The sequence below is a fragment of the Polypterus senegalus genome, chromosome 6, assembly GCF_016835505.1.
Source record: "Polypterus senegalus isolate Bchr_013 chromosome 6, ASM1683550v1, whole genome shotgun sequence".
NCBI lineage: Eukaryota > Metazoa > Chordata > Cladistia > Polypteriformes > Polypteridae > Polypterus > Polypterus senegalus.
Window position 1 is genome coordinate 118734300 of NC_053159.1, and position 25697 is coordinate 118759996.

Genomic DNA, 25697 nt, shown 5'->3' on the forward strand with positions numbered 1-25697 from the left:
GACGTATGTGTTAACTTAATGATTGATTCTAAATTGTTGTGAAGTATCCAAATGTGTAAATGGGTCTTATGATGGACTAACAGATTTCTCAGGACTAGTTCCAGTCTAATCTATGCATGATACTGCTAGGATAGGCTCCAGCAACCCACCGCTATGACCTGAATTAAGTGGGTGTAAGAATCTTATGTTATTTCAAAGATATTAATACCAAAGTAACTGGTAACTCTACACTGGACCTGTAGGAGTGAATGTAAATCAATGTGCTTTTTGATCAATCAGAGCGCTCTTCAGGGTTGCTTCTAGTCTTTCATGCAGTGTTGAAAGGATAGCCCCTGTATTTAGAAAATGAGTTCTGAAAATGGATATCTGCAGGTAGATGATTGACCACTAAGCTATTGTGGGTTTTAAAATGTTGCTTCTTGTATAATAAATACCAACTGAGCATGGGGATGTGAGACAGAATGCATACACCTTTATTTATACTTTTTAATTTTAGATTTTTTATAATAACCAATATTTTGCAATTTGTCTGATTGTATTAATGTTACAGAAACAACCATTGGAGAATTAACATTTCCAGCCTATTTTGGAGCAGCTGACCAGCCAGCTGAACGTAAATATGTCTACCAAACATGTTAGGTCGGCAGAAGTGCACATTACTAGCCTTCTACTGAAAACCAGTTGATTATTGTACAAAAATGATGTGAGGAAAAAAAATTATAAGGACTGTGATAAAAAAGCTATTTAAATCTCAGAGACGAAGAAAAAGGAGTTTCCTCTCACCAACCAACATGGACCTAAACACTAAATGGTAGTTTCTTTCAGATTTGCCCTGCACCTCAACAGCCTTTAGATTTTTTTATGATCCCACTCCCAAAAAGGTCAGGGTGTACATTCCCTTAAGGCCCCTGCACAATTTACATGTTCGGAAAACTGCTGGGAAATGGCCGTGTCATAGTAGTGACAGTGAGATTCAAAGCAAGCGAGAACTATGAATCAGTAATCTGCCCACAGCATTTATTCATTCACTTCTCTCTCTGACTTCCTGTAACTCAACTGTTTTTAACCTTAACCTTTTTCCTACCACAACTCTGCTTTGACACATACGTCAACATATGTTGCCACCCTAGCACCATCTGGCTATTTTTGCTTTTAATGTGTGGTTCTGACTTTTCAACTCTATCAACATGTGATTATATTGACTGATCAAATGAAGATACCAGGCCGATGGATGAGAGCTTATTAGTTAAAATGTTTGTCTGTGACTCTCTGAGAATAAGACAAGCTTAGAAAAAAGGATGGTACTCTCCTTTATCTATATGCTTAAAAGTAGTTTTTTCAAAAGTACACGAGAATAAAAAGAATTAAACAGCTATGGAATACCGAGCTGCCTGAGCTGGGCTAATGAGGAACTTTACTGCCATCTTGTGGCAGAATATGACTGGGTGCAGTTGCACAGTTTGCAGTTAAACGGGTACTGAAACATAACAGACAAGTGCAGGTAAGACAATAATATCAATGTCTAACACTGACAAGTTACAACACACAAACAGAGGAAACGCATGTTTCTTTGGTCAGTGACACTTGACAACACAACATAAAGAAGCAGACAGGGGAGCTACATGCTAAGGTACAAGATTCTAGATAGATTTAGCAGAAATGAACAGTGAACCATAACACCACCAGAAATAATAAAAGTAACATCTGGAAAACACAGACTCTCTGGCTGGCCATTGGACAGGACTGGGTGTTTCATGGGTTTGGCTGCTCACATGGCCTCTACTTGCTCCAGTGGGGCCAAATTCTTAAGGCACTGAAATATAAACTGCACAAGATGCTGGCATAATCTGAGTGGCCCTGAGCAAGTTCCTTAATCTATCTATGTGGTGACTATAAAAAATGTAATTGTACCAAAACACCATGGGATGGTGTGCACTATATAAGGTTCTATAAAAAATAAGGTTTATAGAACAAAAATATTGAAGAAACAAAACCCTAATCACACATATTGCAGCAAATTTCTTTCTATTTTCCTTCCACTTTAAATATATTTACATCAAAAGTTCATTACTGGCAAATTCATGGAAGAGTAAATCTCGTCTAATGAAACATGATCACAACCAAGGGTAGTTCTCAGAACATGACTTCCAGGCAGTGTTAGGTTTACTGTACAACTGAAAAGGTCCACCACATCAAGTTACTTGCTCAGACTTTCTGCCTAGTGAGCAGCCAACCCAGGGAAGAGACACTGAGGACAGGTGGAGCAAAAGACACTTACCAACACCAGTATGACCAATCACTGTCCCTTAAAACAAAACATGACACAAGTCATGTTTGAACTTTAGAAGGAAGAAAACTGAAAACCACTAAGTAATATAAAGCTATACAAAAATCATCCGGCAGCCCTACTGCAGTGCTGGCTTTGATATTGGTTTATTTGTTGTGATCAGAATTTATAGTAAGTGTGATGGTCATAGAAAGGGGCATATAATGAAATGGCACCATAGACAGCACCCCCTGTTTAACTAAGGCAGGAGTTTCTAATCTCAGCCCTGCAGGGACACTAAACCTTCCCACAGGAGGTACTGTTGAACCTCTAAGAGCAAGGCTGAGAAAACTTTGGGTAAATGACACCCTCAGAAAAACTAAATCTACAATATCTGTAATGCTTGACAAGGTGGGATGAACTGATGACAAATAACTTGTTTGACAGAGAGCAGGAACTGATGCTTAATGTGAATATTGGTTGGGGTAATAACCTACAACCACTTTTGGCTCTCTAGGACTGAGATTTGTGATCTCTGGAGTGTTACATCTGACACAGCATATCCAATGTATCTCAATCAATGGAGCAACATGTAACAGTGCATTGGACAATTACATCTACAGAAATGTCACCTTAGACACAGGCACCTCTCATTTTGAACATCAGTAACCATCCTTAAATCTTCATGTAGCGACTGCATCCTCGGACCCTACAGCAGTATCACAGAAAGTAGCACAGCAGTCACAAAAAGTGGCACATCAACAGGCTTTAAAAAACAGGGCAGATCTATGTCCATTATAGACTGAACTCGCTTGTACCACCAAGCAACTCATTCTAACTCCCTGTCACATGTAAATGTATGTTTCTTCATTTTTCTGGACAAACGACATAGCTTCACACAATATGAGGCTTGCCCAATTGACATCATGGGGTATCAGTGCACCACACAGCCCAGTAAAGCTTTTTTTTAGTTTAGCAGATGTGATCGGATACCTACAGTCTGGTCAGGATCAAGTAGCTAAATAGGTGACAATGAGGTTAGTTCCTACAGAGTCTTTAAGTGCTTGATAGGGGTATCTATTAGCTTGGAATATGGTGCATACATCTTTTTAAAGTTCTGTGTCAAAAAAAACTATACAGTTGCTCTGGCACGATTGGCTAAAGTCATTTTGCTTTGATACACTTAGACATTTCAAAAGGACCCCTGCCTTCAACATATAATAAGTGCTTGTTGTTTGAGCCAGGCTATGCCAGAGCTAAATAACTATGATAAGAGATTGTTCATGATCACTTGGTGTAAATTGCTGCCCATTATATGGAACTGCATGTTCCAGCTGGTGCCTTAGAAAAAAACACCTTGAATCTATGGTGTACTCATGTTGGATACTGTGCAGTTCTAATAACGAGTCAGCCACAACAGAGTCACCAAGAGCAATGCGCAGCCACTGCAGCCAGAGCCATTCCCCAGTCATGCTTCGACGGACCCCATCTCAGGACAAAACACCACTCCTCCATTTTTATTCTATACCTGGCATTTGTGTTCCTCCAGGTGTTACTGTTGGCCGCCTGGCTGTAAAATACATGGTGTGACAAGACATTAATTCGAGTCTTATATAAAATGTGTTTTCCTATATTTGATTAGGTGTCTTGAGTATACAAAACTGTCTGTGATTGGATAGTTCTGGCACATGCCTGTAAATGGGGGTGTTTCATAGTCGTATGTACAGTATACTGTATATCTGTGAATTTTGATATGTACCTGTACACTTGTGTTGGTATAGGTATATCCACTATTTTTTTTTTACTAAGTGTGCATCGGTTTGTATATATGAGTTTTTCATACATGTTAGTGTATGTAGATGTTCATCTGTGAGTATGTGTATGGTTCTATTTTCTGCTGTCTTTCTGTGCATCAATCTTTTTATAAATGCTAATGCACTGAATGTATCAGTATTTATGAACATGCTTACTGGTATTTGAAAATGCATGTCAATTTGTGGCAGGATGTGTACTAATTAGAAGCATGCACTTTTATAGTCTCTCAAGTTTCACTGTTTGTAGTGTGAACAAATAACCAACATCATCCACCTTTATTTTGTTATATCATTGTAAACTGATTCAGGATTGCGGTTGATGACCAGTGTGAGTTAGAGCTCAGGCATATAACCAACAATGGGAAAAAAAACTTTCAGAAGAAAGTGAAAAAGCCCTCCTCTTATATTAAGATGCTGAAAGGAAAAACTTTATGACAAGATCAAATCCTCTTAAGTGATGACCCATTTGAACCTTTTTGATTCAATGCACAAATCAAGACAACATAGCAAAATAGTCAAAGACAGACCACTGGGCATCTGTGGAGGTGCAGTAAATGGGTGCTTAATGGAAATGCCATCCATCCATCCATTATCCAACCCGCTATATCCTACTACAGGGTCATGGGGGTCTGCTGGAGCCAATCTCAGCCAACACAGGGCGCACACACACACACACACCAACCACACACTAGGGACAATTTAGAATTGTCAATGCACCTAAACTGCATGTCTTTGGACTGTGGGAGGAAACTGGAGTACTCGGAGGGCACCCACACAGACACGGGGAACCTGGAAACTCCACGCAGGGAGGAACCGGGAAGCAAACCCGGGTCTCCTAACTGCGAGGCAGCAACGCTACCCACTGCGCCACCATGCCGCCCTTAATGGAAATATTATCAATGAATGTAACCAATTGATGGTTTAATGCAGGGGTCCTCAATTACGGTCCTGGAGGGCCGCAGTGGCTGCAGGTTTTTGCTCCAACCCAATTGCTTAATATTTTGAACCCTTATTGCTTATTTTAGTCTTAAACAACCATATTCTTGGCTTTTAATTGCTCCTAATTAGCAATAACATGCAACTGACAAAAGAGACCGGCATTTCCCTATCTATCTTGTTACCATTTACACCTGTGTGCATTTATTATGCACTATTGGGTTTAATTAAATACTTAGAAGGAAAGTGAAGAGAAAAAAGTGAAGGACTGAGAATTACTCATTAATTTTAGGCTTCAATTCATTTGGATAACATCCTTAGAAAGGGGATGAAAATCTACGATATGAGAATTACATAACATGGCAGTGTTAAAGCACTAACAAGCCACGAAATTAAATTATTGGCAAGAATTGCTTTCTAATTAAGCCACCAGATTAGAACAAAAACCTGCTGCCACTGCGGCCCTCCAGGACTGTGACTGAGGACCCCTGGTTTAATGTCTTGATGTGGAATCAGAGCAATTCCAGCATCTATCACAGAGTGATGTTAAATATTCTGTGACTGAGCAATTAAAAAAAGCTCTTTTACAGGAAGCAATGAATGCATTTACAGTGTGATGGGGCCAGTCCTACAGGTTATGACTCAGAAAAGCTGATTTTAGACCAATAATCTAAATCATACCCACACTAATCACCTTCAGAACTTAGGCTCCAAACACTTTTATTTTAGTGATAACAGTGAAACTTCCTTTTTAATATTTTATTTGTTGATCCCTTTGGTTTGTGTGACTGTTGTTTCATATGTGGTATACATTAAAAGACTGTGTGTAAGCATACAAATAAAAAGGCCCATTTTGTTTGTGTCTTTTTCAAAGTGAAATTGACATTTTATTCATTGCAGTTTAAACTGCTCATTATTTGCATCTACTTAACCCAATACAGGGTTGTGAGGGGCCTATAGATATTTAAGTACAAAGGCAAGAACAAATCCTAAATGTAATCCTCCTAAACATATATCCTCTCCTCTGCCTATTTAGATTTACCCCTCAACTTAGTCTTTGCAATGTGGGAAGAAAAACGAAACACCCAGAGGAGAAACCCATGCTGACAAGATGAGAACATCCATCCACCCATTTTCCAACCCACTGAATCCAAACACAGGATCACAGGGGTCTGCTGGAGCCAATCGCAGCCAACACAGGGCACAAGGTAGGAACCAATCCTGGGCAGGGTGCCAACCCACCGCAGGACACACACACAAACACACCCAGGCCAATTTAGAATCGCCAATCCACCTAACTTGCATGTCTTTGGATTGTGGGAGGAAACTCATGCAGACACAGGTAAAACATGCAAACTCCACGCAGGGAGGACCCGGGAAGCGAACCCGAGTCTCCTAACTGCGAGGCAGCAGCGCTACCACTGCGCCACCCCCAGATGAGAACATGTTTAGTGTATACAGTCTCATTCGACAGTGAACAAATACTACAGCACGGGACTAATCTTAATCTGTACTACACTGTGAGAAGGATCATTGGAGCTTTTACGCTGCAGAGTATCAATCTGAGCTACATCAGAAATTACAGTGTAAATGCATTTCGTTAATTAACATGGGAGTTTAGCTTCTTTATGTATGTTTTACTCCAGCATTTGTTTTCCATTACTGGGTATACATTACCATATCGATCAGTACAGCTTTTTAAAATATTTCTTTAACTGTGTTTTCCCTTAGATGCTGATTTAGCTCAAACAATATAGTGTAAATGTGATTAATTTATCACAGTAGCAGTTTTGCTTCATCATGCATGTTTTACAGGTTCTTTTTCATCTGAAATTGCTGGTTATATGTTCACAGATCAAACACTACATTTTTAACAGAGTGTACAAATAACATGACCAAGACAGCCCTGTGTACTGTAGCTGTATGTATAACTCTATGCTTTATATATATTTAATGAATTACTTCTGTACAGCAAAATGTGTATATACTGGCTGTGCACAAATAATAAACATGAAAATAATTAAAATTTCTTAAATGCAAACATATACAATATGATACACATACATAAAGAGAAAGAAAAATCCAGACCAATATGCAGTAGTCTGAATACATGCATGTGCAAATATTGTATGTCGAATTTACCATTTGTGTGTGTGTTTCTAAGAATAAACATGCATGCATACATACTGTATCAAGGTAACTTTGTGCACAAGGCTGCTAATACTTTTCTGGTATATGACCATTGCTAATGCTGTACATGTAAATTGCACAGTATATGTCTATGAAAGTGCATTTATTTCTTACTGTATTTCTGTGTCTCTGCTAATAAAATGCACAGTGCTTATTATCCTTTGTAGCTGCATCTTGAATGCAGTTTTGTATCTACATTTCACACTCATATAAAAATGAGGCTCAGTGACTGTTCATGTATATTTACAGCTTTTAGACAACAGTTTGCTAAAGTAATTCATGTTTTCAACAACATTTTTTGTAAACTTTGGTGCTTTTCAGTTCTCTCTTTGAAATGCTGCTTAAACACATCAACATATTAGGAAGCAGATAAAGACCCTTAATGTTGCAAGTGTAATGAAACTCTCATTTTCATGTGAGTGCCTCCTATTTAGTTATCATGATATTCTAGCAAACAAAATAAAAAAGGAAATGAAATGCATTGTGTTACGAAGATACAACTAAACCCCACATACATAGGAAACTGAGACAAACGACTGCATGTTTAACACTACCCAGCAGGCCTGGTTAGTTAGAAACAGAATTCTTAGTTGATGAAAAATGACAAAGTTTACTTGTAACATTATCAAAAAAAATGAAATGCCCCTCTAAGTCTTTTTTCCAATTTCCTAGTGAATGCAGATTGAATTTTATGCTCAAGACTAACAAGGACCCATAGAACCCATTAAAAAGTAAAAGTAAGAAACATTCAGTACCTGGGACCTGGCCCACTCCAGTTGGGGTTCCTGGGGAGACAAACAAAGGAGAAGACCGTCTACTTTAGAACCAAAGTCACACATAATTTACATGTAGAAAAAAAGAGGTGGCCATTCTACTCTACAGAATATAAAGAAACTACACCATTAGAATGGCATATTATTTTATCTCTGTCTAGAGTTCAGATAAGGCATGCTAAACTGGTTTGTGAGTGTGGTGTTGCAATCCAGAGAGGATGACTCAGTGTTTCATATTGGGATCCTGTGTATAACAAAGTGATGATTTTAAGCATGCCGGAAATATATTTTAAGACTCTCATGGAGTACATCAGAGTCTTCATTAATTTAGAATCTAAACTAGACTGGCATGGTGTTCAAATCTAGACTGAGATACTCACCAAGTATTTTAAAACCAGTCTTGGGGTTTGTCGGAGTGTTCTTAACACAGAAGGCATTTCTTCTGTTGGACAGAAAAGTATAACCCAGTGGCTGATATATTAGACTTTAAACTCACAGTTTGACCCTGATCAAGTCATCTGTCCTTTCTATAACTGCAAAATATATAACTAAAATTGTGTTATTGTTCTGTATTTGTAAACTCTTGCAGGGTTACAAATGGCGTAATATTAAATAAAGGCTTTTGTCTTAAACAGGTTTACAATTGTGGAAAAATATTCTCTAATGATGAAAATATTTAAAGTAGTTTTTCAAGTAGAAGGCACAGCTGTTTTCCCACCTGCTCCTGTTACCACAGGAGTGCCTTGTCCTGGCACAACTCCTGTCCCAGGAAGTACACCTGCTCCAGGCACAATTCCTTTTCCAGGAACACCTGCTCCTGGCACAACTCCTGTCCCGGGAAGTACACCAGTTCCTGGTAGAATTCCTGTCACGGGAAGTAAACCTGCTCCTGGTACAGTTCCTTTTCCAGGAACACCTGTTCCTGTTCCAATGCCCGCTCCTGGCACAACACCTGTTCCTGCTCCAGGGATTAGGCCAGCTCCTGTAGGAATCAAAAGTCACGTTCTACATTAAGTTTATAATTTTTGAATCGATAATATAAACGTTACTTGACCTGTCCAAACATTCCTACCATTTTGTACACTCACACAAATAGCAGCTGCTCCCTACACCTTCACTCTAAGGCATACTCTAGTCAAATACTGTAGTTAAATATCTTATTAATCTAATGCTTCTCAGTTTAGAAATGGAAGATTCCTTTTGACTCAGTGAATAAGATATTAACCTATCCGTGTTCTAAAGATATACAAAATAATATATATATATATATATTTATACGAGAGAAAAAGTTTCTGCCTTTTTTTTAATTCTATTTATTAAGAACTTAAAGAGCAAATTCCATCACTTTTTTATATAGCCACCTTCGTTTGCAATGCAATTTTTCCATTGTCATACCAACATTTTAATGCCCAATTACTACTTCTCTTGCCTTCACCATTTCCAACAGAAATATAAAAGTATGGAAAGTTTTCAAACATCCCTGGAATATATATATATATATATATACACACACATATATAGTCATGTGGTATAAATAAGGTTCATTATACTGTATATAGTGTATATATTAATGATTTGTGTATTCTCAGAAAACAAAGGAATAAGGGTTTCATACCATATTTAGGAGGCTTGGCACCAATCTGAGGAATTCCTGAGAAAAAAAAAAAAAACGAAATGATTTTAGCTCAAATCAACACTTGGAACACTCTGGACTATGGTATCTTATGTGAAGTCCCTTTGAGTCAAATTAAACAAACAAGTCAGCCAGGATGTCACATATTGCCTTATCTGCTAAAAAATATTTTCTAATAATTTAAAATTTCATTATACTGGTGTGTTTATCTAGATAATAATTCCAAAAGAAATAGGGATGAAAATTTTCCCTAAGCAGAAAAGACATTTTTTATAATGCTTTATTGTTTGGATTTAGCTATTCAAGCAGTTTAAGTGAATCACTTCATTCAAGTTTGCATTACAGAAAAGAGCAGGATATAAATTGGGAGACAAAAGCTGGTCTGACATGTCATTCTTAAGATGTTCAGACCTAAAGAAATCCCTGACAAACTTCTCCTAATAAACAGCCTGACCAACAAATATCAATAACACTCTTGACATATTGTTAATTAAGGATGCTACAAACTAAGTTCTTGTATCCCCAATTGTATTTACCTTCTCATTTACAAGACAAGACAGCCTTAAAAAGAGAACTCTAACGTGAAGATTTTGCAGAATCCCTTATTGATGTTTCCAGTAATTGTATTATATTTCCAACCAAAGGCATTAATGTCTATTGTACCAAGCATCCCTTGGTCAACAAAATCACAGTCTCTGTTGTTTCACAGCACCTAGGGATTGTGTTTAGCTTTCAGTCTGGTCAATATCTTTTGTCTTTGCAAATCTGGTTAAGTGCCCTCTGCAAGAGACATGTGTCCCATCCAGGGTTGGTTCTTGTCTTGACTTCAGAGCCCCATAGAATTTCACATTTTCTGTCTCTGCTTTTGTAGTGTTTCTTACTGTGTATCTTAATTATTTGAATACCTTGTCCAGGATAAACACCAGGGACACCTCCAGTTCCAGGGATGATGCCAGGAATGCCTCCAGTGCCAGGAAAGGTGCCAGGAATACCTCCAGTGCCAGGAATGCCTCCAGTGCCAGGAAAGGTACCAGGAATGCCCCCGGCACCAGGGTAGAGACCTGAAAATGATGAAAATGTGGAAATATTATCTGGAAATTACTATAATACATCTAATTTTTCTTTGTTTTGGTATTAAGTAGGGAGCTCGCCACTCAGAGACACTGCATCAGTCAGGCAATTGGACAGCAGCAAGGACACAAGAGGAAGCAACAAATGTCTGTTTTTGTAAACATAGACTGTCTTCAGTAGAGCTCTGAGGTGACCTTCCGTTAATACTCTTCCTTTATTTTGGCAGAATTGCCATAACACAGGAACCAACTTATATAGGATCCCAACTGACAGGGTACATCATAATTTCACAATGGGAAAGTTTGAAACTGCTCATTAACCTAACATGGACATCTTCAAAATATAAAGTATATTGTACAACAGACAATCAAGTACTTGTCAGCATGAGTGGCTGTATAGTAACTTAATGAGCTGTGGACAAAAACTGTCTGTGTTCATATTGTTGAGAGTGCTAATGAACCTCTATCATTATTCAGCATGGGGAGTAAGAAATGTAACTGTGCAGAATGTGTGAGGGCTTTAATAATACAGTTTGTTTTTCTAAGACACAATACTATGTTATCACTCTCTGCACAAGCATAATAACATAATATCCTCAAACCTTATTGTCTTCAGGTAAGGAAGACAGAAGTTACTAGTTTAGGGAAAGTAAGATGGAAGTTGTGAGGTAAGGCAGATATAGTAATTATAAGGGTGGAGTGTGCAACGTTATGCATGTTGATCATCATGTGCAGGTGAGAATTTCACTGTACTCTGTTCATGTGAAAATAATAATCCTTTAACCCTATTAAACTATGTGTTAACAGGCAGCAGTGCTAACCCCTTTATTGTCTTGGTGCATACTATTTTAGACTGATTATGTCACAAGTACTCCAAGCATTCCAATTTTGCACCATGATATATAAAGAGACAAGAAATAGTAAAACACATGCACTGCTCACCATATTTAGCAGCTTTTGCTGCTGCTTTAGCTTGCGCTGCTGCCGCAGCTGCAGCAGCTGCTTGAAGTCCAACACCTACAAACCAACAATACATTAGACCAGCAGGTGGCAGCGCAACACCAGTAATACAGTATATATGTATTTGCTGTTACTACTGACAAAGGGATAATGATACTTTCTAGATATTCAATAAGGTTACAAAACATGTTTCAGAGGGATCATAGAGCTCTATTGAAAAAAATTAAAGGTGATATCGCATTGCAAGATAAGCATATAAACATTAGCTTAAGCAAAAAAGTGGGCATACAAAACAAAGTTTATAGCATCTTTCAATATGAGCTAAACTCATAGCTGATCTCCTGTTTTCCACTGTTAGTGAACATGGAGACTGAAAGCTCATTTTCATTTTCATGCTCTGGTTGGGGCAGCTTCAGTCTAGTCATTAGCTGGTTCCTATTCTCATTACAGTACAAATATTTACATTTTTTTAAAACAGCTGGAGCTTTTGCAAGTCACAGACTGAATTACTGAATAGGACTGAACAAGCACTGCACAGCCTAAAAGCCTAGTTACAAGGCCACACTTCCTCCAGAAGAAAAAAGAGAAAGGAAAATAAAGTGGCATTCTAACTTCAATCAGCATGAAACAGTAAAGTTAAAAGAAAGATCAGAGAAGTCTAAAGTTTGTGACAATTCTTAATGATGTGACTGAAGAGCTGCATTTCATCCCTGTGTTTCTCCATATGTACCTAAATTAATTTTAATAGAGTAAAATAAAAATATTCTTCCCACCTGTAGCAGTGGGATACCCAGGTTTTCCTCCAGCTCCAAGCCCACCATAACCTGCACAAAACAAAAATTCAAAGTAACATCGCAGAAAGCTTTACTTTTAGGAAAGTAACAAACAGAGGCAAACAGAACTTCCCAGACTATTTCTAAGTTTACACCCCCTTCACACAAAGCTCTCCCCCATCAAGGCCCCCTCCTGCTTACCAAATGGGTATTGTCCACCATATGGGCCACCGAAGACTCCTGTAGGAAGTAAAGGTGCATTTGTAAGCATCCAGAAGCACTTTTCTCAAATTTTCATTTGATTGACAGAATCTTTGGAACCCATCCATCCATCCATTATCCAACCCGCTATATCCTAACAACAGGGTCACGGGGGTCTGCTGGAACCATCCATTCAAATAAAGAAACTCACAATATGTCCTCACCTGAACATATCCACATTTTGGTGAAAACAATCCCATATACGATGAGTTGGCATACTGTTAGTAACTACATCTACAACTATATCTTTATCAGTGCATACTACATCCATGCACTGATAAATCAGTTAATGTAAAGGGGTATGTGAGAGCTGAGAACTTAGGTCATTTCACAATCACCTGCCAACAACTTGCTAAGTTGCTGCTTGGTGGCACTCCCAGAGTCCTCTGCTTGTCAGTAAAGCAACCTTTGACTTTTGAGAATCTGCTCTGGTGTGCTTATGCTATATCCTCTACATACATTGGCAAATGGAATTAGGTATGGTGAGTCACAATTGGACTACTGTTCATTGAACTTCAATAGTGAGTGGAAATGTTCATTGAAATTATTGAGCGATGTTTGGACTTGGATTTATGTACTACAGTGGTCAAAGATAAAATGGTATGTGGACAGCAGAGCACAGGTATTCAGTGGTGGAGCCAGGTGGTCAAAGGAGTACAAACAGAGTAGTGGAAATCTGAACTGGGAAAAGATGTCTAGTTGTTGTAACTTCAAACGTGATCTGGAGTTAATGAAGCATCTCTGGTCATTAGAAATCTGAACATCATCAAAAGAGCATTAATGATCAATGAAAATAAGAACCGGGAACACCAAAAGCATGGTGGTCAGATAATGTTGACACTGGAAAAACACAGTGAGGTCATTGGGATATCTGTATATAACCATCAATGGACCAATGTAATCGGACACCACTCAAAAGTGAAAAATATGAAATGGAGCAGTTGGAGCCCCATTAATCAGTGAAAATGTAAAAAAAAAATCTGGATCATTGAAACACCAGTGAGTTACCTGGAGTCAGAAGTGTATCAATGGTGAGGGGACAGAGAAATAGGGTCATGGGGTACATACAAGTGGTGAATACAAATATGCAGTCAGGTCAATGGAGCTTCTGTGGTGTGCAGAATTTTTCCACTGTTTTACTGGTAACTGGAAATGTGAACTGGGGTAACTGATGTCACAGTTGTCAGTGAAAATATAAAATTGATTCAAAGGTTCACCTTTGGAAAATAAAAACTTGGGAATAAGAAACTGTGGTCAAAAGAGTATGGATGATCAGTGGTTAGAAAAAATATATAATATAACTCGTCAATAAAAATATAAACTGGGTTTGATAGGAGTACCAGGGTTTAGGAGAAACGTGAACTAAGAAGTACAGTAAGGTCAATAAAAATATGAGTAATCCTTATTGATACTGAATGGTTAATAGAATTATGAACTGAGTTTAACAAAAATGATGTAGTTAGTGGAAATGTGAACTGTTATGGCCATGAGCTAAAATCAGAGGAGTATTGGTGGTTGATGAAGTAATTGGAGTTTGAATAATTAACTGTTAGGCAATGGGACTCCCATCAGGGCCAAAAGTTGACATCTCCTGCTTATATTGGTATGTTTAATTTGGTTCTGCTTACATTTTAAACACCTTTTGAGTTTTTAAAGATTTTTCAACAGAATTCCAGAATAATTCTCTACCTTCCCTAAAGCCAAAGCATATTAGTAATGCCACCCACTACTACAGTTACAAACAGGTTGCAGAAAAATGGGACAGATACCTATGAAGGATTATTTCATTTAAACTCTTACTTAATAACTGAATGATCTTAGTTTAGGTAGACAAAACTTGATATTCATTATTCCATCACCTCCTGGTGTAGGAATGGGCCACCATGAAGATGATACTCAGACACTAATTAGAAGGCCTCACTGGCTGTTTGTGTTAAAGGCCTCTCATCAGGACAAGCTAGAAAAATACATCTATCTAATAAATAAAAGTGGCACTCCTGTCTTTGTTTTGCAGTGTGGCAAGATCTGTTGGTCTTTGGCCCAACCCATGCTTCCTTTTGTTCAATAATTTGCCATTTTATTACATATCTTGTCATTCTTGCATTGTTTTTAAACCAATTTTGGCACTACATGCTCACTGGGGTACTGTGCCAATCCCAGCAACATCAGGTGGAATACACGGACAAACCTTAATGGTGTGCCACTACATCTCAAGGTCCACTCACATACAAATCAGCATACAACATGCATAATCAAGCAGCGATTATGGACAAACTCTTTTATAAAAAAAAAGAAAATATAGCATTAAAGTCAACTAGGAGAAATCAAAATTTACTCTGAAAACAGAAATGCACCACCAATAATGCTCATGAATACAGAAATTGTATCTAGTAGTGCAAGTTTCATCATTTTTCATTTTTGTCATTAATCTGCAGCCAGACTGCCTTTTCAGATTCCTGCTCCAGATAAAAAATAATAGCAAAATAGGTACAGTGAGAATTAATGTAAAGGGAAGTGTGAGATGGCAACTTGTCCCAAAATTCTATAGCCTGCTGGCAACACACCAATCCTTGTTTGCTTTGTTTCCTTGTAACTGGCAAAGCAATGGATGTGATGTCTATCAAGCTTTCTAAGACTAAGCAAACACAGTGAGTGAGCATTTCCTTTGGTATGGTGGTAAGATGTAACTCTTGCATATGCATATAGGGCTGTCAAGCCCTTCTCACATAATAGTGGGGAACCCTAATTCTTTTAATACTTATGGACACTGACGCACCATACATGACCTGTGGCCGGAAAACATAACCGTAGTCCCTGATTCCATATTGAGCCTGGTAGGGTCTGTAAACTGAGGTATAAAAATAAAATTAGAATTAAAAGCATGACATTGATGTAAGACTCTATGCCCTTTTTGATGAGAAGTCATGTCTACCAGATATTATCTGTAGTTATCTATCATAAAGTATGTCATATGAATAACCAACATTCACTGAAACGTGTGATAGGCTCACATACAAAGTGCAGAAAACCTTACATTATTACATTGAGACACATTAAACCTTACATTAAGTGTTGTCAATAGTCATCCCAGCTCCTGCTCTATAGATCCAGAGAGAGTTTGCAAGTATTACAGTCTAATTTCCCTCAAAAAGGATTCAGGTTGCCCTAATTTTGAGACCACATGTTTGGTAAAATTCAATTCAAATTATATAGAGTTCTGGTGGTCCTTTTTGAGTCATTTAGACTAAAAGGGGTGCTTAATCCTGTTAATTATGGACAGCTGCTTTATACAGCTCTATTCACAGATAAGGGCATTCCCTTCAGACTGTCATCCCTGAATCCCGGTAGTGCGCTATTGTTCCTCCTGTAAAAAGACCACATAACATATTCCATTCTTCTGAAGCTGAACTGATTTCTGATTATTTTCAATGCTAAGCTGAACTTTTGCTCAGACTCACAACAGGTTTCCACCTTAGAACTTCCCATTGACTCCATTCTATCTTAAATCGAGAAACATCCAGAAACTCACTATAGTACAGTAAGATTATAGTTGCATGTGCCACAGGGTCTAGATCTACTCTTCCTATCACAACTATGCTGCTTGAATGCTCATACTATCTCTAGCCCTACCATTTTAACTTCTGATTTCACCTTTCTTTTCTCAGATGCAAGCCATTCTTTCCATTGCCCCTGCACTTGCTGTTCTGATTCCGTCTCAAATTGGCTGACAACTGTAAAATCTCATTTTGACTCTGATCATCTCCAACCTCAAACACTTAATTCTTGTCTGCTCCAAGTTGACAATGTGTTACTAAAACAATGTGGCATGACCAACAGAGTGTGCCATACCTTGTTGCTTGGGCGCTTTGATGGGGTACCCAAAGGGAACTCCTGGCAGCTGTCCACCTCCAAATCCTGTAGATATCGAAATGAGAATATGAGTTTGGAAAGTTACAGCAGCTTCCTTAAAATCTGCAAGTCATGCACAGAGCCTGGCAAGTGTTTTGCATTCATAACCTTTGAACACACAATCTTGGGTAGTGCTTAGTGTTTATTTTAATGAGCGTGAGCATCCAGCAACTCCTTTTACTGAAGGTGTACCTCTGAATGCTTACCTTACTAAAACACAGGCATCTAAGTATTTTTCTTTAAACATGTTTATTTTACAAATCAAGGAGAGGCACACAGTGAATTATGTTGAAATGCTTGGAGCAGACTGAAAGCAGGGGGTCCCAGGGAGCTGCATTTATTATTTTAAGAGGTATATAGTAATTAATTAAGGTGGTACATGATAATTAGCTTACATGAAGTCTTTTTTAATTTCAATACGTACCACCAAACACTGAATATGGACCTCCAGCACCTATCAACAGATACAAACACATTATTTTAAAATTATTACAATTCAAACAGGATTTACATTTTAACATAACAAACGTTACAGTTCATATGTAATCAGACTCTGATATAAGTAACATGACATCATCCTCTGGCACTCATACAGATGTGATACCCGAGCAACTGTCCCCTAGGTCAATGCTGTGCTGTCCATCTGCAGTTCTTGCTCACCACGTGCTCATTCAAGTCTGTCACGACTAGTAATGCGTTACTCCATCTCCACATCTTCAGATACCATACCTCAACTCTACAAGTTCTGCAAATACTTGCTTGTTAACCCTTCCACAAGTATAATGTCCCTTTATCACTCTGTCATAGCTCTGTCACTCCTATTAGTGCCCTAACTTGGCATGCCTCTAAATGCTCTTCCATTTCACCTGACACTGTTTACTGGTTTTGTCATTCTTATCTTGCATGCATGCTTAAAATTATGCTGTTGTGCCCTAGAAAAGCTGCAGTTGCTTTAACACAGCTGTTTCCTGTATATGCTGTGTTTTGGCTCAGACATTCTTTAAACATTATACCATACTGTAACTTTCACATGCATGCTAACTCTGTGAACTCTTACTATTTCTATGGCCTAGTTCTGGCACTGATCCTGCTGTTCAATATTAAAATTTCTTCCTATGTTGAGCTGCATCTCTGAAACTACTGCTATGCCCCACACTATGCTCCATTTCAACCATTCCTATAGAATCCATGCCTCTGTTCTGCTATATTGTGTAAACTTTTGTCATAGTTGTGGCACTACATCTGTGCTCCAACTTAGGCTCTAGCACTAATGGCTCTAGTGCAAGATGACTTTAGATTACCTGGTTTAGGCTTGACTCCAGTTCCAGTAGGAACCCCAGGTACAACTCCAGTTCCTTGATGTGCAACACCTATATTAAAAATATAAGTAGTAATATCTGTGATGTAGAGGAGAAAGATATGTGTCATTCAGGATTGACTTTAAAATTCTGCTTATGGTTTATAAAGCCTTAAATAATCTCGCCCCATCTTATATATCGGAATGTCTGACACCTTATATTCCAAATCGTAGCCTTAGATCTTCAAATGAGTGTCTCCTTAGAATTCCAAGAACAAAACTTAAAAGAAGTGGTGAGGCGGCCTTCTGCTGCTATGCACCTAAAATCTGGAATAGCCTGCCAATAGGAATTCGCCAGGCTGATACAGTAGAGCACTTTAAAACACTGCTGAAAACACATTACTTTAACATGGCCTTTTTATAACTTCATTTTAATCTTAATTTAACTTAATCCTGATACTCTATATGTTCAATTTCCTCAAAATAACTATTCATGGTGGCTCTAAAATCGCTACTGACCCCTACTCTCTTTTCTGTTTCTTTTTCCGGTTTCTTTGTGGTGGTGGCCTGCGCCACCTCCACCTACTTAAAGCTTCATGATGCTCCAACAATGATGGTTGGATTAAAAGGCAGAATTCTACGTGACCATCTTCATCAAGCCCTTCTGTGAGAACCCTAAATCCAAAGAGGACTGTTTCATTTATGTTAGGTAGAATGCCCAGAGGGGACTGGGCGGTCTCATGGTCTGGAATCCCTACAGATTTTATTTTTTCTCCAGCCGTCTGGAGTTTTTTTTGTTTTTTCTGTCCCCCCTGGCCATTGAACCTTACTCTTATTCGATGTTAATGTTGATTTATTTTGTTTTATAATTGTGTCATTCATTTTTCTATTCTTTAATATGTAAAGCACTTTGAGCTACTGTTTGTATGAAAATGTGCTATATAAATAAATGTTGTTGTTGTTGTTGTCTGTACCTTTTAACAGTGGAGATGTGACAGTGACCCTTTAAAACAAAGAAAATCTTCACTCTTTAGGTGGCAAAATACTTGACTTAAATTTGGAGGGAGTGATAAACTTGACGACTACAGTTGCTGAAGTTTTCACCAAAGGATGCCAGATTGCATAATTAGAAATTGTAGGAGATTGCAAATTACATGACCTTCCAAAGTATTATGAATCTGTACCTTTCTGACAGCCATTGATGAGCTGTTTGTTAATGCCAGTACTGTACAAAGGCTTTAGAGGTGTGGCGAATTCAGCTGCAGCCCTGGCTTTTTTCATCTTTTTTCTAATCTAAAACAATGGTATATATATCAAGTGACATTATACTGATGACTTTTCTTTTGTAAGAGATGCCCGGAACACCTGCATTCCTTATTCCTCATAGCTGCATTAAATGCACTGTGCTCAGATGAGCACCAACACACAGAGCCCACCCTACGACTTAACTATGACAGACTGGTTGGACTGAGTTGCCTGGAATGTCAAACTATAGAGGTGATGGTCATGGGAGCACACTTTGACAGACGAGGATTATGTAAATGAAGTCTGCTACTAAAAATCTCTGGAAAAATCATGACGTGTGATAGTGTTACATGAAAAAAGGGACTTTTAAAAGACTAAAAAAGTAAGATTGCTTTGTAAAGTATCCCTACCTGGGCCCCCAGGAATGATGCCTCCAGGATAGAGGCCAGGGATGCCAACACCTGTGTCAGGAAAAAAGTAGAAATAACATTATACAAAATACAGAACCAGATAGCCTTCTGAGCAATACAGCTAATGATAAAATATCATTCCGTTGCCATAATGTAAGAATACCTTGGACAAGAAAATAAAGATGGATATTCTTTTCTCCTGTAGCTGAACAATAAGCTGGTTTAAAACATTCTTCTGCCACTTTACTACTCACTAAGAAGGAATGTTGCCAGCCCCAAAACATCTCCCTTACCCTCAGTAAGAATGCTGAAAAAGAGACTTCTCAGCAACTTCATAAACAAGCACCAAAGGAAAGATGTCCTTCCCCACTATTCAAACAATTACATTATTGGTTAAAGAGGGGAGACAATAATGCATAATTTGACCTGAAAAATTCAATTTAAGATGTGAAATTTCAATATCATATTGTATAGGAACTCATGCAGACTCAAAATATTGCATTCCTTATTGAAGTCACAACTGATGGAAGGGAGATACTGTCACACCAAGAGACTTGTAAAAAAGAATAGGTGGTTTCCCTTTCTAAATGATTAATTACATTAATTATTACACTGCTTCACAATATGGGAATACTGTAATATGCCTTTGTGGACAGTTACACAAACTGCAATACCTTCTCATGCTCTACTCAATGATGACAGGCATTCAAAGAAATACTGAGATCATCCTACCTGGTATTTTTCCTGGTTTGGCCCCAACTCCTGGTCTGACTCCTGTCTGTGGAATTACAGATCCTGGGGTAGAAACAATATAATGGACAGAATAAGAGTATAAGAAATCTTACAAGTGAGCAGAACACCATTCAGTTCACCAAGCTTACTGTATGTGGTTTACTAATAGCTAAATTGCCCCAATATCTTATTCCAGATGAAAGTGTTATGATCTCTGCTTCAAGCACATGATTTGGTAATTTCTTCCAAATTCCCAAAACTCTTTGTGTAGAGAAGTGCTTTCTGGATTCAGTCTTAAATGCACTTCCCATTAATTTCCACTCATGTTCTCGATTATGTGAATGGCTAATTATTCGCTAATAATTTTGTTGGATCCACTTTACTAATACCTTTGAGAATCTTGAAGATCAGAATTAGGTTCCCGAATAGCCTCTTTTGCACAAGACTAAAGTGAGTTAACTTCTGGAGCCTATCTGAATATGACTTTCAAGGAATAATTAGTAAATTAATTATATGCTGCCTAGCCCTTCCCTGTAGTACTATCTTGAAATTAGGATGCTTGCAGTTTGAACATTATTTTTGTGGTGTGCCCAAGGGGTCTAGTCCTGTTAACGTTTTCAAAATGTTTTAGGCAATTTGGGATTTCTATTTGTCAATCAGAGAAGGCATACAATTCTTCAATCCTTCTTTTGGCACCTAATGTACAGAGTCAAGTAATCTCCCCTTCTTTTCTTTCTCTCATTTTCTACCATTCACAGTGTATGCAAATACACTATAGCAGACATGCAATTTGTAGACAAAAAGTTAGCAACTCAAATTCTACAAAACAGAACATTTTCCACTCTGCTTAATCCAAATCAGAAAATCAGGAGAAGCAGAGCCTATAATGGAAGCAACTGGCAGAATGCAGGAAACAGTCCTGGATGGGATGCCACTGTCGTGTAGATGTTACCTGGCTCGAGTTCAAATTTGTCACGTATGCCTCGTTTTGTTCATGTTAACATTTTTGATCATTTGGGTTCTATAAGTCTATGTATTGTTTTCTATGTACCATATGTTTTTTGGGTAGTTTCCCAACTGGTGCAGCCACCTGCCCGTCAACATTAGGGGTCTGCATTCAACTCTATAAGGGATGTGGAAAACTGTCCCTTGCAGTTTGTTGAATGCAGTGGTGTTGGTGAGTTATCTGGTATTTAATTACTTATGTTTTGACTATGGATTTTTCTGGATTTTTGACCCCAGTGCTCTGTCTTTTGGCCATGCTTTAGATTTATATAATGGGACTTGTTTGCCTCTGGATTGCCTTGTTCTTTCAAGCAACTCATTTTGCCTTTATGCTCCTCAGAGCTTATTTATGAGCCCCAGAGCATATAAAAAAAAATAAATCTTGAATTATAAAGATTCTATATGTTTGTACTTTATGGACTACCTAAGATTTGAGTGTTTTATCTTCTCAAGTAAGCTTTTTGTGTCATTTTGGGGCTTAGGAACTCTCTAGTTCACAGCAGCAGGGAATAAAATCTTTCCTGTAAATGAGCTTACTTTAAACAGATAAGTCTGAGTTGTTACAAACACACACACATCCAGTGTTTTTCTAAAGCCATCTTTTCAACTAATAAGCCACAATGAGATGAAACAGCAAAGAATGCATGGCAGTCCATCACAGTATAAAAGACAGGACACTCCACTCATTAGATCATTTTGTAGCAATCGGTAAACACAACCAAAAATATTTTAAATTTGGATAAAAATCCAAAAAATGAGTTCAGAGCATGGTGAAAAATTAATGTTACCTTCTGCTGCACTCTTCTACCTATATAATTCACTCAACGAGCAAGCTCTTTTAATCTTATGTTTAAGTATTTTGGAGTCAATTCTTTTGCATTGACAACTCTCAAATTACAGTAGACTTTGCTGAAGTAATTAAACACAACTGCACTATTCCTCCACATAATGTAGACTGCAACCAGATATGTTTAACATGGTGCCTCTTTGGGACCAGAAACAAGCTATGACATGTGTAAGACGTGCAGTTCTGCTTGAAAGTTTGTGAACCCTTTAGAATTTTCTATATTTTTGCATAAATATGACTTAAAACATCATCAGATTTTCACTCAAGTCCTAAAAGTAGATGAGACAAAAATATTATACTTGGTCATTTTTTTATTAAGGAAAATGATGGAATATTACATATTTGTGAGTGGCAAAAGTATGTGAACCTTTGCTTTCAGTATCTGGTATGACCCCCCCTTTGCAGCAATAACTGCAACTAAACGTTTCCGCTAACTTTTGATCATTCCTGCACATCGGCTTGGAGGAATTTCAGCCCATTCCTACGTACAGAACAGCTTCAACTCTGGGATGTTGGTGGTTTTCCTCACATTAACTGCTCACTTCAGGTCCTTCTACAACATTTCGATTCGATTAAGGTCAGGACTTTGACTTGGCCATTCCAAAACATTAACTTTATTCTTCTTTAACCATTCTTTGGTAGATTGACTTGTGTGCTTAGGGTCGTTGTCTTGCTGCATGACCCACCTTCTCTTGAGATTCAGTTCATGGACAGTTGTCCTGACATTTTCCTTTAGAATTCTCTCATATAATTCAGAATTCATTGTTCCATCAATGAAGGCAAGCTGTCCTGGCCCAGATGCAGCAAAACAGGTCCAAACCATGATACTACCACCACCATGTTTCACAGATGGGATAAGGTTCTTATGCTTGAATGCAGTGTTTTCCTTTCTCCAAACATAATGCTTTTCATTTAAACCAAAAAGTCCTATTTTGGTCTCATCCGTCCACAAAACATTCTTCCAATAGCCTTCTGGTTTGTCCACGTGATCTTTAGCAAACTGCAGACGAGCAGCAATGTTTTTTTTTGGAGAGCAGTGGCTTTCTCCTTGCAACCCTTCCATGCACACCATTGCTGTTCAGTGTTCTCCTGATGGTGGACTCATGAACATGAACATTAGCCAATGTGAGAGAGGCCTTCAGTTGCTTAGAAGTTACCCTGGGGTCCTTTGTGACCTCACCGACTATTACACGCCTTGCTCTTGGAGTGATCTTTGTTGGTCGACCACTCCTGGGGAGGGTAACAATGGTCTTGAATTTCCTCCATTTGTACACAATCTGTCTGACTGTGGATTGATTGGTGGAGTCCAAACTCTTTAGAGATGGTTTTGTAACCTTTTCCAGCCTGATGAGCATCAACAACTCTTTTTCTGAGGTCCTCAGAAATCTCCTTTGTTCGTGCCATGATACACTTCCACAAACATGTGTTGTGAAGAGCAGACTTTGATAGATCCCTGTTCTTTAAATAGCACAGGGTGCCCACTCACACCTGATTGTCATCCCATTGATTGAAAACACTTGACTCTAATTTCACCTTCAAACTAATTGCTAATCCTAGAGGTTCACATACTTTTGCCACTCACAAATATGTAATATTCGATCATTTTCCTCAATGAATAAATGACCAAATATAATATTTATGTCTCATTTGTTTAACTGGTTCCTCTTTATCTACTTTTAGGACTTGAGTGAAAATCTGATGATGTTTTAGGTCATATTTATGCAGAAATATAGAAACTTCTAAAGGGTTCACAAACTTTCAAGCACAACTGTTATCTACACAGGAACTAGAGATTGGTACTATATATATGACAAAATGTACATATTAGTTTGATTGGAAATTCTAAGCTGGCCTTATGTTAGGAAATTAAGGTGTGTACAGAACATGCATTGCATTGAACATGCTTTGCTGTTTCTTGCCTTGTGCCTGATAGATGAGATTGAGTCTAACTCACCACAACCTTAAAATTTAGCTAAATAGGTTGAGTAAATGGTTTAATAGATGGGTATAGATAAATTAGTTTGAAATACATATGCCAGAGCAGTAATGAAAGGAGATATTTTCTGTAACATGGAAGTAAAAGGCAGACTCAGCTACAAAGAAAGCTAAAAGTTATTATAACCTTCCAAGAGCTAAACACAACTGATTTACAGCCCACTATGTCCTTTTCACATAAAAGATTGGTTTAATTACAGCACCTGGGGACACGCCAGGCTGTCCTCCTGTTCCTACACCAACACCAGGTACTTGCCCTGTAAAAGAAAAATGACATGTATTTAGTGAAAGCTTTCAAGTTCAATGCCTGCTCTCAAGATACATGCAGAGGAGTAAAACTTATGGCAAGTTTCTGAAAGTAGGGGTACATCTTTTATCCGTTTATTAAAGTTCTATTTTTTGTTGCTCTTTAATCCCATGTTTCTGTGATAAAATCATGATGTAAGCCAACCAGTCGATTAGCTTTACATGTTTTTGCAGATTGGACAGAAAGGAAAAATAATTTATTCAGTGGCTGCATCTGCAGAAAGTGATTACACCTTCTTGTGGTCCAGGCTGTAATAAGAAAATTCAGAACAAGGGTGAATATGTTTATGCTGTCCTCTTTTGTCTAACTAGCATTCTATGGTGTTAATTAGGTACAAGGTCAAGAAGCTTGAAATAAGGAAACAGATGTGACCTTAGAAAAACACCATTTTTGATTTTATGTCTGAAGAGGAGGACTGTAAACCATAACGTTTCAAGTCCCATTACTACCACTTACTCACTGTTTGACCTTGAGTAAGTCATGGCACCTGTCAGGGCACCACATGTATGAAAAAAACAAATATGACAAATTTATAAAACACCTAATGATGACATTCACTGTGGAAGGGACTTCATCCACTTAATCTAATACAAGGTGATTGGGTGGGTCACGAGCCTAATGTGGCAGGTTTGCTTGTGTAAACTGGGTGTGTTTTTTAAATGAATGGCATGGCAGCACAATAGTTACTGTATTATTGTTGCATCATGGCTCAAAAGATCTTATTGATCCTCTGCACATTTCTCCTATGCTCACATATGTTTTCTGCAGATATTTCCCATTTGTGATACCCTTTTTCATTTTATTGGCATATATAAAGTGGATGTCTATGAAAGAATGTATATGTGTATACAAGTGTATTTTGAAATGGACTAGCATCCTTGGCAAGTTTGCCTGCTTTCTTTGTAAAACATTAGAACAGAATGGTGGTTTAGGGCCATTTGGGAATATTAGGCTCGCCAATCCTGTTCAAGTCATATCTCCAAAATTAGGGTTTTGAAGGTCCCTAAGGTACCACTCTCCACCACACTACTTAGTAATTTACTTTATGCGCATATGGTTATTTGTGTGAAGAAAACATTTATAATATTTGAATGAAGTCTACTCTTAGAAGTTTCCAGCTGTGTCCCTATGTACTTGTTGAAGAATTTGTTTTAAAGTAACAGCTGGAATCCACCACACTAATTCCCTCCATGATTTTAAACAATTAAATCACCTCTTATTATTTTTGCTTGAAATACAAATGTTTAACTCTTCTCTGTACATTCGGTACTACT

At 38.0% G+C, this 25697-nt stretch overlaps 1 protein-coding gene across 4 annotated transcripts in view; it reads right to left on the bottom strand.

Moving 5' to 3' along the window:
* Positions 1-25697, bottom strand: part of LOC120531493 (elastin-like) — a 77365-nt gene that overhangs the window by 14329 nt on the left and 37339 nt on the right. Inside the window, exons 8-22 of one of the 4 annotated variants that reach the window (XM_039756953.1) lie at positions 24320-24373; positions 20270-20332; positions 19538-19588; positions 17887-17955; positions 17010-17039; positions 16526-16591; positions 12617-12655; positions 12416-12466; positions 11625-11699; positions 10518-10673; positions 9595-9630; positions 8698-8961; positions 7962-7991; positions 3795-3836; positions 2279-2305 (exon numbers count right to left, since the gene is read on the bottom strand). In XM_039756953.1, coding sequence (XP_039612887.1) covers positions 2279-2305; positions 3795-3836; positions 7962-7991; positions 8698-8961; positions 9595-9630; positions 10518-10673; positions 11625-11699; positions 12416-12466; positions 12617-12655; positions 16526-16591; positions 17010-17039; positions 17887-17955; positions 19538-19588; positions 20270-20332; positions 24320-24373 — 1053 coding nt within the window. The remainder of the gene's footprint in view (positions 1-2278; positions 2306-3794; positions 3837-7961; positions 7992-8697; positions 8962-9594; positions 9631-10517; positions 10674-11624; positions 11700-12415; positions 12467-12616; positions 12656-16525; positions 16592-17009; positions 17040-17886; positions 17956-19537; positions 19589-20269; positions 20333-24319; positions 24374-25697) is intronic. The other 3 variants (XM_039756955.1, XM_039756954.1, XM_039756956.1) reach the window with 3 other exon arrangements.